Source organism: Ranitomeya variabilis, chromosome 2 (genome assembly GCF_051348905.1).
Source record: "Ranitomeya variabilis isolate aRanVar5 chromosome 2, aRanVar5.hap1, whole genome shotgun sequence".
Classification (NCBI taxonomy): domain Eukaryota; kingdom Metazoa; phylum Chordata; class Amphibia; order Anura; family Dendrobatidae; genus Ranitomeya; species Ranitomeya variabilis.
Genome location: NC_135233.1, coordinates 651018699 through 651033124, shown reverse-complemented (window position 1 = coordinate 651033124; position 14426 = coordinate 651018699). Strand labels below are relative to the sequence as shown.

The 14426-nt window shown below is 43.3% G+C and overlaps 1 protein-coding gene across 3 annotated transcripts in view; it reads right to left on the bottom strand.

Moving 5' to 3' along the window:
• PACRG (parkin coregulated) overlaps positions 1-14426 on the bottom strand; it is a 776241-nt gene that overhangs the window by 321182 nt on the left and 440633 nt on the right. For all 3 annotated transcript variants that reach the window (XM_077292802.1, XM_077292804.1, XM_077292805.1), the window contains one exon: positions 2960-3109. In XM_077292802.1, coding sequence (XP_077148917.1) covers positions 2960-3109 — 150 coding nt within the window. The remainder of the gene's footprint in view (positions 1-2959; positions 3110-14426) is intronic.

The window sequence follows — 14426 nt, the reverse complement described above, 5'->3', positions numbered from 1 at the left end:
TGTATACTGAAAGGGAATATCCCAAGAACAGCATTTATGGACTATTGGCAAGAAAGTAGGTAATGTATGATTCAATGGGGTCTGACCTTTCGAATTCCCATAACAGGGGTCTCATATCCTCTTGGTGAACGCGGCAGTGGTGTATATGCACACGCATGTATGCCACTGCTACTTTTAACCCCCTACTACTCTATTTGTAAGGGGGACATGGGAGTTCCTTTCTTGGGACAAGCGGGGTTCACAGGAGTTGGATCCCCACAGGTAATAAATTTATCACCTCTTTTGTGGATAGATAATGCAGATTGTGAGATTACTGGGGTATCTTTGTACACTACAAACTAGAAATACGTTAAGACTGCAAAGTTCTAATCTAAAGATTTCATCCTTACCATAAAATAGCACTCCCACTGTGTTTTATATTCATGAAATATGTGTATATATGCATGCATTTTCACGTGAGTGTATTAATATACTCACCTACCACTGCTCTCTCCTGTGTCCAGCGCTGTTCTTCTCTTCTGAGTGACCAGGAGGCTTCATAGGCTTACATTGTAAAAGTGAGTTCTGGCTCAGGCATAAAGTGTAGAATAAGCTGGTTAGGTTCAAGTGTAGTGATGCTAAGCGAAGTAGAACAGCACTGCACATTGGAGAGAGCTGTGGTAGGTGAGTATAATAACACAATCACATTACGGTACACTACATGCATATATTTGCATATTTAATGAATACAAAACTTAATGGGAGGCTTCTTTTGGGTAGCCCTTGAAGGTTTTAGAGCCATAAATACAAAAAAAGCCATTTTCTGGACCTGTGGTTATTTATGTTATGTAGATGTTTGGTGTAACTTATTTTGGTACATAGAGATTGAGTATGAAATAATATTACAATGCAATGCAATCAAATGTTATCAAAGGGAGGATAGTGATAATGACCTCAGTCCGATGTCTGCAAGAAGAGTCCTAAAGTAGAACATATATGGGGCAAATGTTTTACTTTTTTATAGATGTCCACTGACGGCCTTTCTCTCTGGTTCTTGCAGACTAGAAAAGATAATCTTTTCAGCCATCAAATATCATTGACCCAAAAGTTTTTCAGCCAACTGGATTACTATTTCCTCTACTAAAAGAAGATACATATTATTTACTGCATTTACTGTGACATTGGATAATGAATAGAGCTGGCAACAAACTCTAGATAGCTATTGGCCAGACCCTTTCTCTCTCCAACTCCATTGGGAGAAAGTCAGGACATGTTCAAACACATTAAGTGGCCACAATTGGTGAATTGAGTCGATATTAATCTAAAGGATTTGTAAACCAGCGAGGCTATTTTTATGTGTAAATGGAGGACAATATCTACATTTCTTTCTCTGAGATACAATTAATAATCGTCTACTTATAGAGCAAGACTGTAACTACTCAATAATATCTATTGAATTTTCGACACATAGCACTATGCTCGGAATATATCTCAGCAAATTGTGTCATTTATCATTTCTTATTGTAGGTCTCATTTAACTAAAATTAGTCAAGCTGCTACTAAAGGAAACACTTCTTGGCTAATATGGCACAATCAGGCATCATGTTCACTTTTCCTACCTTTTTTTTCTACCAAGAATAGTGAAACAGATTTTAGAGTATTATATAAGAAATTGCCTTCCATTATACATGTATTACATCACATAGAAGAATGTGAACGGTTAAATTAGTGGTAATTGATTCTATCAGACCTTGTGGAGAAAGACTCCATGGTGACTATGTGCTAAATAGAATGTGGAATACCAAGATGTTAATACAGTTAAAGTAACACGTTTTCTTTGTTACAGAAATGAAGAAACTGCCATTATCACTTAAGTCTGGCTATGAATCAAATGAACCAGTAACAATGGCTGTCAATTGGAATTTGGTTGTATCAAGAGCCCCGTCCAAATTATAAGCTCGTGTTTATAGCACACAAACTGACAACAAATGCTCATCTCATCAAAAGCTACAGAACTTTAAAATGTAATTATTAGGAGATTATCCAATGGCTCCAGCGCTTCTGCACACGGTTTAATAAGCTGTACGTAAGATGTGTCATAAATTAAAAAGTAATTTTATTACAACCCAGCACTGGGAAATGTGGTAGCTGATCTCCAAATGGATTTAGCTGTGAAAATATATTATCTAAGCATTGTTACCATACCCCATGATTCCTTTTACTTGAAAATAAATTGAATCAATTTACAAGATAATGTACAGTTACAGTTTCGAGAAACGAAAAAAAATCCTTGAAAGACATCCAATCAGTATTTTGACACTTTTCGAGATGAGGCTTAAAATGCACATATCACCAATCTGCAGCTGCCTTGTTATTTCATAAAAGAGTGGGCAGCCCCTTATTGGTGATTTTCTAAATATTACCTATTAACAAAAAGGGGAATTAGTAACAATAAGGCCCCCCGACATTCTAGCAAAAGTATGTCTCTATCTTCCAGGTTGTGAGATGAAGGCATGCAGAGCAGGATCTCAAAACCCTACATGGTCCTTCTCGTAGCAAAAAAGATCTTGCTCCTTGCACCAACCAAGCGCTGTTACATAATTTACTAAGCACTTACCGAAATATAACCGCCCTAATTATGTTACTGCAATAGTCTAAGATACTACACAACAGTTCTGGGGTTAGTCTAAAGAATGAGATGTTGTGAGATTTTGCTAGAACACTGTGAGAGGGACCACAGAGGGTTGTGGGATCTCTCTTTACATGCTGGGACCCAACAGCTTGTAAGTTCGGGATGGATTTCTGCTAGAATGTCGTGCCCTTTGGGGGGTATTAGGGTTACTTCTGGCCATTTTTGTTAAGAGGTAATATTTAGAAAAATCACCAATCTGGGGCTGCCCACTGTTTTATTAAATAAAAAGGGCAGTCCCAGATTGGTGATGGGTACTGCATAAATATCAACGTAAAACTCCAGACTTACCATTCATGTTCTTGAAGATGTTGAGAATTGGGAGAATCTGGCGGTAGTAAGGAACAAGCGCTTCTCCCACCATTTCAGCAGAAACTACCAGGTGCTGTAGCACTTTTAGGGTGGTGCATATTACTTGACGATTACGGATATTCAGAGCATCTAAAACAAGATTTTAAGGTTTAGATTGCAAAGTATATATAAAATCAGCAACATGAGAGACTCTTAACCCCTTAGTGACAGAGCCAATTTGGTACTTAATGACCGAGCCAATTTTTACAATTCTGACCAGTGTCACTTTATGAGGTTATAACTCTGGAACGCTTTATCGGATCCCGCTGATTCTGAGATTGTTTTTTCGTGACATGTTGTACTTCAAGTTAGTGGTAACATTTCTTCGATATTACTTGCGATTATTTATGAAAAAAATGGAAATATGGCGAAAATTTTTAAAATTTTGCAATTTTCAAACTTTGTATTTTTATGCCCTTAAATCAGAGAGATATGTCACAAAAAATAGTTAATAAATAACATTTCTCACATGTCTACTTTACATCAGCACAATTTTGGAAACAATTTTTTTTTTTGTTAGGGAGTTATAAGGGTTAAAAGTTGACCAGCAATTTCTCATTTTTACAACACCATGTTTTTTTTAGGGACCACATCACCTTTGAAGTGATTTTGAGGGGTCTATATGATAGAAAATAACCAAGTGTGACACCATTCTAAAAACTGCACCCCTCAAGCTGCTCAAAACCACATTCAAGAAGTTTATTAACCCTTTACGTACTTCACAGGAACTAAAACAATGTGGAAGAAAAAAATTAACATTTTACTTTTTTTTGCAAACATTTTACTTCAGAACCATTTTTTTTAATTTTCACAAGTGTAAAAACAGAAATTTAACCACAAATTTTGTTGTGCAATTTTTCCTGAGTACGCCGATACCCCATATGTGGAGGTAAACCACTGTTTGGGCGCACCGCAGAGCTTGGAAGTGAAGGAGCACCGTTTGACTGTTTCAATGCAGAATTGGCTGGAATTGAGATCGGACGCCATGTCGCGTTTGGAGAGCCCCTAATGTGCCTAAACAGTGGAAACCCCCCACAAGTGACACCATTTTGGAAACTAGACCCCCCAAGGAACTTATCTAGATGTGTGGTGAGCACTTTGAACCCCCAAGTGCTTCACAGAAGTTTATAACGTAGAGCCGTGAAAATAAAAAATCGCATTTGTTTTCACAAAAATGATTTTTTCGCCCACAAATTCTTATTTTCACAAGGGTAACAGGAGAAATTAGACCACAAAAGTTGTTGTGCAATTTCTCCTGAGTACGTCGATACCCCATATGTGGAGGTAAACCACTGTTTGGGCGCACCGCAGAGCTTGGAAGTGAAGGAGCACCGTTTGACTTTTTCAATGCAGAATTGGCTGGAATTGAGATCGGATGCCATGTCGCGTTTGGAGAGTCCCTGATGTGCCTAAACAGTGGAAACCCCCCACAAGTGATACCATTTTGGAAACTAGACCCCCCAAGGAACTTATCTAGATGTGTGGTGAGCACTTTGAACCCCCAAGTGCTTCACAGAAGTTTATAACGTAGAGCCGTGAAAATAAAAAATCTCATTTTTTCTACAAAAATGATCTTTTTGCCCCCAAATTTTTATTTTCACAAGGGTAACGGGAGAAATTAGACCACAAAAGTTGTTGTGCAATTTCTCCTGAGTACGTCGATACCCCATATATGGGGGTAAACCACTGTTTGGGCGCACCGCAGAGCTTGGAAGTGAAGGAGCACCGTTTGACTTTTTCAATGCAGAATTGGCTGGAATTGAGATCGGATGCCATGTCGCGTTTGGAGAGTCCCTGATGTGCCTAAACAGTGGAAACCCCCCACAAGTGATACCATTTTGGAAACTAGACCCCCCAAGGAACTTATCTAGATGTGTGGTGAGCACTTTGAACCCCCAAGTGCTTCACAGAAGTTTATAACGTAGAGCCGTGAAAATAAAAAATCTCATTTTTTCTACAAAAATGATCTTTTTGCCCCCAAATTTTTATTTTCACAAGGGTAACAGGAGAAATTAGACCACAAAAGTTGTTTTGCAATTTCTCCTGAGTACGTCGATACCCCATATATGGGGGTAAACCACTGTTTGGGCGCACCGCAGAGCTTGGAAGAGAAGGAGTGTCGTTTTACTTTTTCAATGTAGAATTGGCTGGAATTGAGATCGGACGCCATGTCACATTTGGAGAGCCGCTGATGTGCCTAAACAGTAGAGACCCCCCACATATGACACCATTTTGGAAACTAGACCCCTTAAGGAACTTATCTAGATGTGTGGTGAGCACTTTAAACCCCCAGGTGCTTCACAGAAGTTTATAACGTAGAGCCGTGAAAATAAAAAAATCGCATTTTTTCTACAAAAATGATCTTTTTGCCTCCAAATTTTTATTTTACCAAGGGTAACAGGAGAAAATGGACCCCAGAAGCTGTTGTACAATTTGTCTTGAGTACGCCGACACCCCATATGTGGGGGTAAACCACTGTTTGGGCGCATGGCTGAGCTCGGAAGCAAAGGAGCGCCATTTGACTTTTCAATGCAAAATTGACTGGAATTGAGATCGGACGCCATGTCGCGTTTGGAGAGCCCCTGATGTGCCTAAACAGCAGAAACCCCCCAAAAGTGACCCCATTTTGGAAACTAGACCCCCCATGGAACTTATCTAGATGTGTAGTGAGAACTTTGAATGCCCAAGTGCATCACAGAAGTTTATAATGCAGAGTCGTGAAAATAAAAAATATATATTTTTTAACAATAAAGATTTTTTAGCCCCCAAGTTTTTATTTTCACAAGGGTAACAAGAGAAATTGGACCCCAAAAGTTGTTGTCCAATTTGTCCTGAGTATGCTGGTACCCCATATGTGGGGGTAAACCACTGTTTGGGCGCATGGCAGAGCTCGGAAGGGAAGGAGTGCCATTTTGGAATGCAGACTTTGATAGAATTGTCTGCGGGCGTTATGTTGCCTTTGCAGACCCCTAATGTACCTAAACAGTAGAAACCCCCAACAAGTGACCCCATTTTGGAAAATAGACCCCCCAAGGAACTTATCTAGATATGTGGTGAGAACTTTGAATGCCCAAGTGCTTCACAGAAGTTTATAATGCAGAGTAGTGAAAATAAAAAATATTTTTTTTCCCACAAAAAAGATTTTTTTAGCCCCCAAATTTTTATTTTCACAAGGGTAACAAGAGAAATTGGACCCCAAAAGTTGTTGTCCAATTTGTCCTGAGTATGCTGGTACCCCATATGTGGGGGTAAACCACTGTTTGGGCGCATGGCAGAGCTCGGAAGGGAAGGAGTGCCATTTTGGAATGCAGACTTTGATAGAATTGTCTGCGGGCGTTATGTTGCCTTTGCAGACCCCTAATGTACCTAAACAGTAGAAACCCCCAACAAGTGACCCCATTTTGGAAAATAGACCCCCCAAGGAACTTATCTAGATATGTGGTGAGAACTTTGAATGCCCAAGTGCTTCACAGAAGTTTATAATGCAGAGTAGTGAAAATAAAAAATATTTTTTTTCCCACAAAAAAGATTTTTTTAGCCCCCAAATTTTTATTTTCACAAGGGTAACAAGAGAAATTGGACCCCAAAAGTTGTTGTCCAATTTGTCCTGAGTATGCTGGTACCCCATATGTGGGGGTAAACCACTGTTTGGGCGCACGGCAGAGCTCGGAAGGGAAGGAGCGCCATTTTGCAATGCAGACTTTGATAGAATTGTCTGCGGGCGTTATGTTGCGTTTGCAGACCCCTAATGTACCTAAACAGTAGAAACCCCCACAAGTGACCAAATTTTGGAAACTAGACCCCCTAAGGAACTTATCTAGATATGTGGTGAGAACTTTGAAAGCTCAAGTGCTTCACAGAAATTTATAATGCAGAGTAGTGAAAATAAAAAAATATATTTTTTTCCAACAAAAAAGATTTTTAGCCCCCAAGTTTTTATTTTCACAAGGGTAACAGGAGAAATTGGACCCCAAAAGTTGTTGTCCAATTTATCCCGAGTACGCTGATCCCCCATATGTGGGGGTAAACCACTGTTTGGGCGCACGGCAGAGCTCAGAAGGGAGGGAGTACCATTTGACTTTTTTAGCGCAAAATTGGCTGTCGTGTTTGGAGACCCCCTGATGTACCTAAACAGTGGAAACCCCCCAATTCTAACTCCAACCCTAACCCCAACACAGCCCTAACCCTAATCTCAACCCGATCCATAATCCTAATCACAACCCTAACGATAATCACAACCCTAACCCCAAAACAGCCCTAATCTCAACCCTAACCATAACCCTAATCAAAACCCTAAATCCAACACACCCCTAACCCTAATCCCAACCGACGCAAGTGTGAAAGAAGCCTTAGGCTACTTTCAGACATAGCGCATTTTTGAGCGCTATTTTGCGGGCGCTTTTCAAAAATGCGCAATGTCATTTTCGTCTGCCGGCAAAGTGAATGAGAAATTCACTTTGCCGTTCAGACACACCGCAAAAAAACGCGGCGCTTTTGTCTGCAAACACGCCGGCGTAAAAAGAATTGACATGTCAATTCTTTACGCAGCGGCGTGTCTGCGTATCCCCCTAGGGCCCCATATTACCTTCCACACACAGCGCCTTTGTCCTGGGTGTCGGCGTCTTTGTACGGAGGGGTTGACACCCAGGACTGGACGTGACGTCGGACAGGAAGAGGGAAGCCCCCGCCCCCCAGTGAAGCAGCATGGAGTCCTTCTGTGTGTGTGTGTGTGCGTGTGTGTGCGTGTGTGTGCGTGTGTGTGCGTGTGTGTGTCCCCATGCGACGCTAGTGCCACCATTGTGCTAAGTCGCCGTATGGGACTACTACTCCCATCCGGTATTAGGATGGGAGAGTTGTCCCTGTGTCCGGCGACTTAGCACAATTGTAAAGTTACACAAAACACCTACACACAATACACATACATGACACACAGTACATACAACATATAACACAGAGTATATACTCACCAACAGCACACTGGTAGGCGAAGCCTTCGATCCTCCAGGAAAAAATCCAAAAATAATAAACCAAATTCATACTCCCTGTCCGCAGAATCCATAAAACGAGTGTCCCACGCCGATCGGCTGCTCTCCGGCGATACACTGCCAGGAGCGAAGCTCCTAGCAGTGTATCGCGTACTGTTCCGGAGTTCAATGACTCCGGCGTCTCGGTTAACAGCAGTACAGCTGCGTTGAACTTTCCCACGCAGCACTGCCGTTAAGCGAGAGTGCCGGGGTCAATGACCGCCGGTAAACTCGCTCGCGCATGCGCAGTGACACACCGACAGGAACTATGGCTCCTGTCAGTGTGTTGCTGCAGCCGTGGAGAGCAGACATATCTCTGGATGTGTCTGTTCTCCATGGAAAATCTTGATACGTGGCACTTAAATATGTGGCAATTAAATACGTGACACGTGGCACTTATACGTGATACGTGTCACTTAAATACGTGGCACTGAAATACGTGATACGTGGCACTTTGATACGTGGCACGTGTCTCTTAAATACGTGGCACGTGAAACTGAAAGATGTGGCACGTGGCACTTTGATACGTGGCACGTGGCACTTTGATACGTGGCACGTGGCACTGAAATATGTGGCACGTGGCACTTTGATACGTGGCACGTGGCACTTTGATACGTGGCACGTGGCACTTTGATACGTGGCACTGAAATGTGTGGCACGTGGCACTTTGATACGTGGCACGTGGCACTTAAATACGTGGCACGTGGCACTGAAATATGTGGCACGTGGCACTTTGATACGTGGCACGTGTCTCTTAAATACGTGGCACGTGGCACTGAAAGATGTGGCACGTGGCACTTTGATACGTGGCACGTGGCACTTTGATACGTGGCACGTGGCACTGAAATACGTGGCACGTGGCACTTTGATACGTGGCACGTGGCACTTTGATACGTGGCACGTGGCACTTTGATACGTGGCACGTGGCACTTTGATACGTGGCACGTGGCACTGAAATATGTGGCACGTGGCACTTTGATACGTGGCACGTGGCACTTTGATACGTGGCACGTGGCACTTTGATACGTGGCACGTGGCACTTTGATACGTGGCACTGAAATATGTGGCACGTGGCACTTTGATACGTGGCACGTGTCACTTAAATACGTGGCACGTGGCACTGAAATATGTGGGACACGTTGCACAAAAAAGTTACATGTAGTTTTTTTTGTGTCGACGGTCCGCCGAAGCACGACGCATCCGTCGCACGACGGATGCGACATGTGGCAATCCGTCGCAATGCGTCGCTAATGCAAGCCAATGGAGAAAAAACGCATCCTGCAAGCACTTTTGCAGGATGCGTTTTTTCTCCAACGACGCATTGCGACGGAAGCCAAAAAACGCTAGTGTGAAAGTAGCCTAACCCTAGCCCTAACCCTAACCCTAAATTTAGCCCCAACCCTAACCCTAACTCTAACCCTAACCCTAACTCTAACTCTAACCCTAACCCTAACCCTAACCCTAATTTTAGCCCCAACTTGTCTTCTCCTGCCGGCCGGCAGATGGCAGCAGATGGCGGGCGCAATGCGCATGCGCCCGCCATGATGAAAAAGCCGGCCGGCAGGAGAAGACAGAAGAGGACCCAGGGACCCCGGGTGAGTATGATAGGGTCCCCGAATCCCCCTATTTCTCTGTCCTCTGATGTGCGATCACATCAGAGGACAGAGAAATAACTGATCGCTTTTTTTTTTTTTTTTTTTTTTTTGCGGTCGCCGGTAAACTGTTAATTACCGGCGATCGCAAAGCAGGGGTCGGTGCAAATCGACCCCGATCATGTTCTTTGGGGTCTCGGCTACCCCCGGCAGCCGAGACCCCAAAGAACATCCGGGTGCCGGGCGGCGGGCGTACTGCGCGTGCGCCCGCCATTTTTTCCCGGAAAAAAGATGGCGGCGCCCATGGGGAGACACGAGGAGCACCGGGGGAGGTAGGTAAGTATTGGGGGGCTATTGGGGGCCATCGGGGACCACATTTCTCTGTCCTCTGATGTGCGATCACATCGGAGGACAGAGAAATTAAACGGCAAATCGCGTTTTTTTTTTTTTTGTTGCGACCGCCGGTAAACGGTTAATTACCGGCGATCGCAACTCGGGGGTCGGTAAAAACCCCCCGAATCATGTTCTCTGGGGTCTCGGCTACCCTCGGCAACCGAGACCCCAGAGAAAATCCGACTCTGGGGGGCGCTATTCACTTTTTCCACAGCGCCGTTAATTAACGGCGCTGTGGTTTAAGTACCCTTAGCGGCCGCCGTTAAAAGGCGTATCGGCGGTCGTTAAGGGGTTAATGTAGCATAGGACAAAATCAAAACACATGTCCATACAGGCCACATTTTAAAAATACTTCTAAAATATCAATCATATAATACTTATTATTAAATCAATGGATTTTATTGATAACCAGTGTGGTGTCATTGTCTATGAAATATGTAATGAATTTATATTTCTTTTGTTCTTTTTCAACTCTACAAATCTAGGCACAAGCATCACTGGACAGTACTACAGTGGCATGTAAACGTTTGGGCACCCCTGGTGAAAATTACTGTTATTGTGAACAGATAAGCAACTTGTAGATTAAATGATCTCTAAAAGGGTTACAGTTGAAGATGACACATTTACTTTGTATGTCAGGCAAAAAAAAATTATAATTTTTTTTTTTATTTTAAAAATTCCATTAAAGGAAAAAGGTAAAACCTACAAAAGAAATGCTGAACAAAGGGTCAATACATCAAGTATTTTAAAATATCAAAAGTCTTTATTATAGTCTACGAGCAGGTATGTGGTGCCTGATAACAGGTAGGCACACAGTTAAAGGAAAGGAAATGTGTCATCTTTAACGTTAGGCTTTGTAGAGATCATTTCATCTTCATCTTGCTTAACTGTTCACGATAACAGTAATTTTGACCACAGGTGCCCAAACTTTTACATGCCACTGAATGCTACTCATACATGTCTGATTTTCAGGCAGCTATCTTCTACCATGTATTGATGTTTGATAATCTCTTACAACAGGTTGCCATTTGCTCTCTTAAAGCCGATCACTGAGCACCCACTTATGTCTCTTTAACAACCCAACAATCAATTATTGTGAACTAAGCAATTCATTACCTATACATGTAGCCTAACGAAATGCAGTATGCTGTTGTTAGGGTGCAGTGGGTTCCCTTACCTACTGAACCACTGTAAAGCTTCACACTTTATACTTATGGTATATCTGCTGCTGATATTAAAAAAAAAAAAGACTCTTAATTAATGATCAATACTTCTTCAACATAGTCATTTCAGAGTACATATAGTGCAAATCCTTGCAAAATGTACAAATGATTATGAAGGGGTTGTCCGGGTCTAAACTGTTACGGATCTGCAACTCAGCACTAGGGTATAAGGGGGAAAAGCTGACCCTGTACTAAGACTAGGCTGAAACCCTACGATGGAGTGGGTGACCTATTCCTTGTGAATAGACCCACCGACGTTTCCTAGGCTAAGCTCAAACGAAGACCTACAGGTAGGAGGGAAGGGTATCCCTGAACGATCTAGGGACTGGGAACAAAAACAGGTAACCTCCTAGTAGGGAAATAGAGGAAGCTGCAGAAATGAATGGAAAAACAAAAACAAAACTGGCAGAACTAGAGATCCCAGAACTGCACTATATAATACACAGAAAGCTAACAAGGCACCAAGCCAGAACACTAGCGGATTAACACTGTTGTCCGCAAGGACTGGGAGGCAAGTGCTGGGTAATAAAGGGTGATACAATCACCTGACCTAGGACAAATCCAGCACCAGAGGAAAAAGACCAGCAGCCTGAAAACCACAACAAGATGGCGGATGGTCAAAATGGAATAGATTCTAACATAAACAACTAATGACTTATCCATATGACTTGTGCACACAACTTTAAGTTTGGACAAGAGTGCTGTCTGTTAACTTCTTCCCAGGCAGTATGAATATGCAGATACCAAACATGTACTGATTCTTTTTTATTTACAATGGGGAACGGAAAGTAATCAGACCCCTTTAAATTTTTCACTCTTTGTTTCATTGCAGACATTTTGTAAATTCAAAAAATTTTTTATTCTCATTTAATGTACACTCTGCACCCCATCTTGACTGGAAAAAAAAACAGAAATGTAGTAATTTTTGAAAATTTGTTAAAAAAGAAAATGTGAAATATCACATGGGCATAAGTATTCAGACCCTTTGCTCAGTATTGAGTAGAAGCACCCTTTTGAGCTGGTAGAGCCATGAATCTTCTTGGGAATTGTGCAACAAGTTTTTCACACCTGGATTTGGAGATCCTCTGCCATTCTTCGTTGCAGATCCTCTCCAGTTCCATCAGGTTGGATGATGAATGTTGGTGGAAAGCCATTTTCTGGTCTCTCCAAAGATGCTTATTTGGGTTTAGGTTAGGGCTCTGGCTCGGCCAGTCAAAAATGGTCACAGAGTTGTTCTGAAGCCACTCCTTTGTTATTTTAGCTGTGTGCTTAGGGTCATTGTCTTGTTGGAAGGTAGACCTTCAGCCAAGTCTTAGGTCCAGAGTACTCTGTAAGAGGTTTTCATCCAGGATATCTCTGTACTTGGCCGCATTCATGTTTCCTTCAATGACAACCAGTCGTCCTGTCCCTGCAGCTGAAAAACACCCCCATAGCATGATGCTGCCACCACCATGTTTCACTCTTGGGATTGAATTGGGCAGGTGATGAGCAATGCGTGGTTTTCTCCACACATACCGCTTAGAATTATCACCAAAAAGGTCTATCTTCGTCTCATCAGACCAGAGAATCTTATTTCTCATAGTCTGGGAGTCCTTCATGTGTTTTTTAGTAAACTCTATGCGGGATTTCATATATCTTGCACTGAGGAGAGGTTTCCATTGGGCCACTCTGCCATAATGGCCCGACTGGTGGAGGGCTGCAGTGATAGTTGACTTTGTGGAACTTTCTCCCATCTCCCTACTGCATTTCTGGAGCTCAGCCACAGTGATCTTGTGGTTCCTCTTTACCTCTCTCACCAAGGCTCTTCTCCCACAATTGCTCAGTTTGGCTGGACGGCCACATCTAGGAAGTCTACTGGTGGTCCCAAACTTCTTCCATTTAAGAATTATGGAGGCCACTGTGCTCTTAGGAACCTTGAGTACTGCATAAATTCTGTTGTAACCTTGGCCAGATCTGAGCCTTGCCACAATTCTGTCTCTGAGCTCCTTAGCCTGTTCCTTTGACCTCATGATGCTCATTTGGTCTGACATGCACTTTGAGCTGTGAGGTCTTATATAGACAGGTGTGTGTTAGGCGTCGAGTTCCTGCCGCTGCAGTTATCTGGGTAGTCACCCACCATTTTTCTAAAATGGTGCCCTTGGTTCCTCTTCCACGGTTACCTTCTGCACGTGCCTTAGCGGCGTTGTTCATTAAACATGTTTTCCATCTACATGGCATGCCTGACAAAATTGTCAGTGACCGGAGTCCTCAGTTTGTGTCTCAGTCCTGGAGAGAGCTCTGTTGTTTACTCAGCATTGAGCTGAATCTCTCTTCTGCATACCATCCCAAGACGAATGGGTTGGTAGAGAGGGCCAACCAGACTCTGGTCACATACTTGCAACATTTTGTCTCCGTGAGGCAGGATGACTGGGCATCTTTGTTACCTTGGGCGGAATTTGCTTTGAACAACGCCGTAGCCGACTCTACAGGGCAGACTCCATTTCTCCTTAATTACGGCCAGCATCCGCGTGTCCCTGTGCCCATGCCCGTGTCATCCACCGATTCTAGGGTGGCAGACTGGGCGGTGGAGGCACGTGACATTTGGGACCGCACACAGGATGCCATTCAGGCCTCCAAGGAGAAAATCAGGGTTTCTGCCGATGCACACCGGTGCCCCGCTCCGACCTTTGCTCCTGGCGACTTAGTGTGGCTCTCCGCCCGTAACATCAGGCTGCGAGTTGAGTCCACTAAGTTTGTGCATTGCTACATAGGCCATTTCAAGGTCCTGGAACAGGTCATTCCTGTGGTCTACCATTTGGCTATACCTCTGCGCCTAGGTATCACTGACACTTTTCATGTATCCCTCTTAAAGCCCGTCTACATGTCCCAGTTTTCTGAGTCATCTGCCAGGACATCAGGTTCATCCACGGATGAGTACGAGGTGAACTCTATCTTGGGGTGCAAGGTGGTACATGGCGAAAAATACTATCTGGTGGACTGGACGGGCCACGGCCCAGAAGATGGAACCTGAGAACCTGTGGAGCACATTCGGGCTCCGCTGCTCATTGCAGCTTTTGAGCGTAGCGAGGCAGAAGGAGGGGGGATAATGTTAGGCATCAAGTTCCTGCCGCTGCACAGGGGGAATCTCGAGCCATGTCTGCTTCAGTCTCCCATTTTTCTCCAGCCACAATGGAGC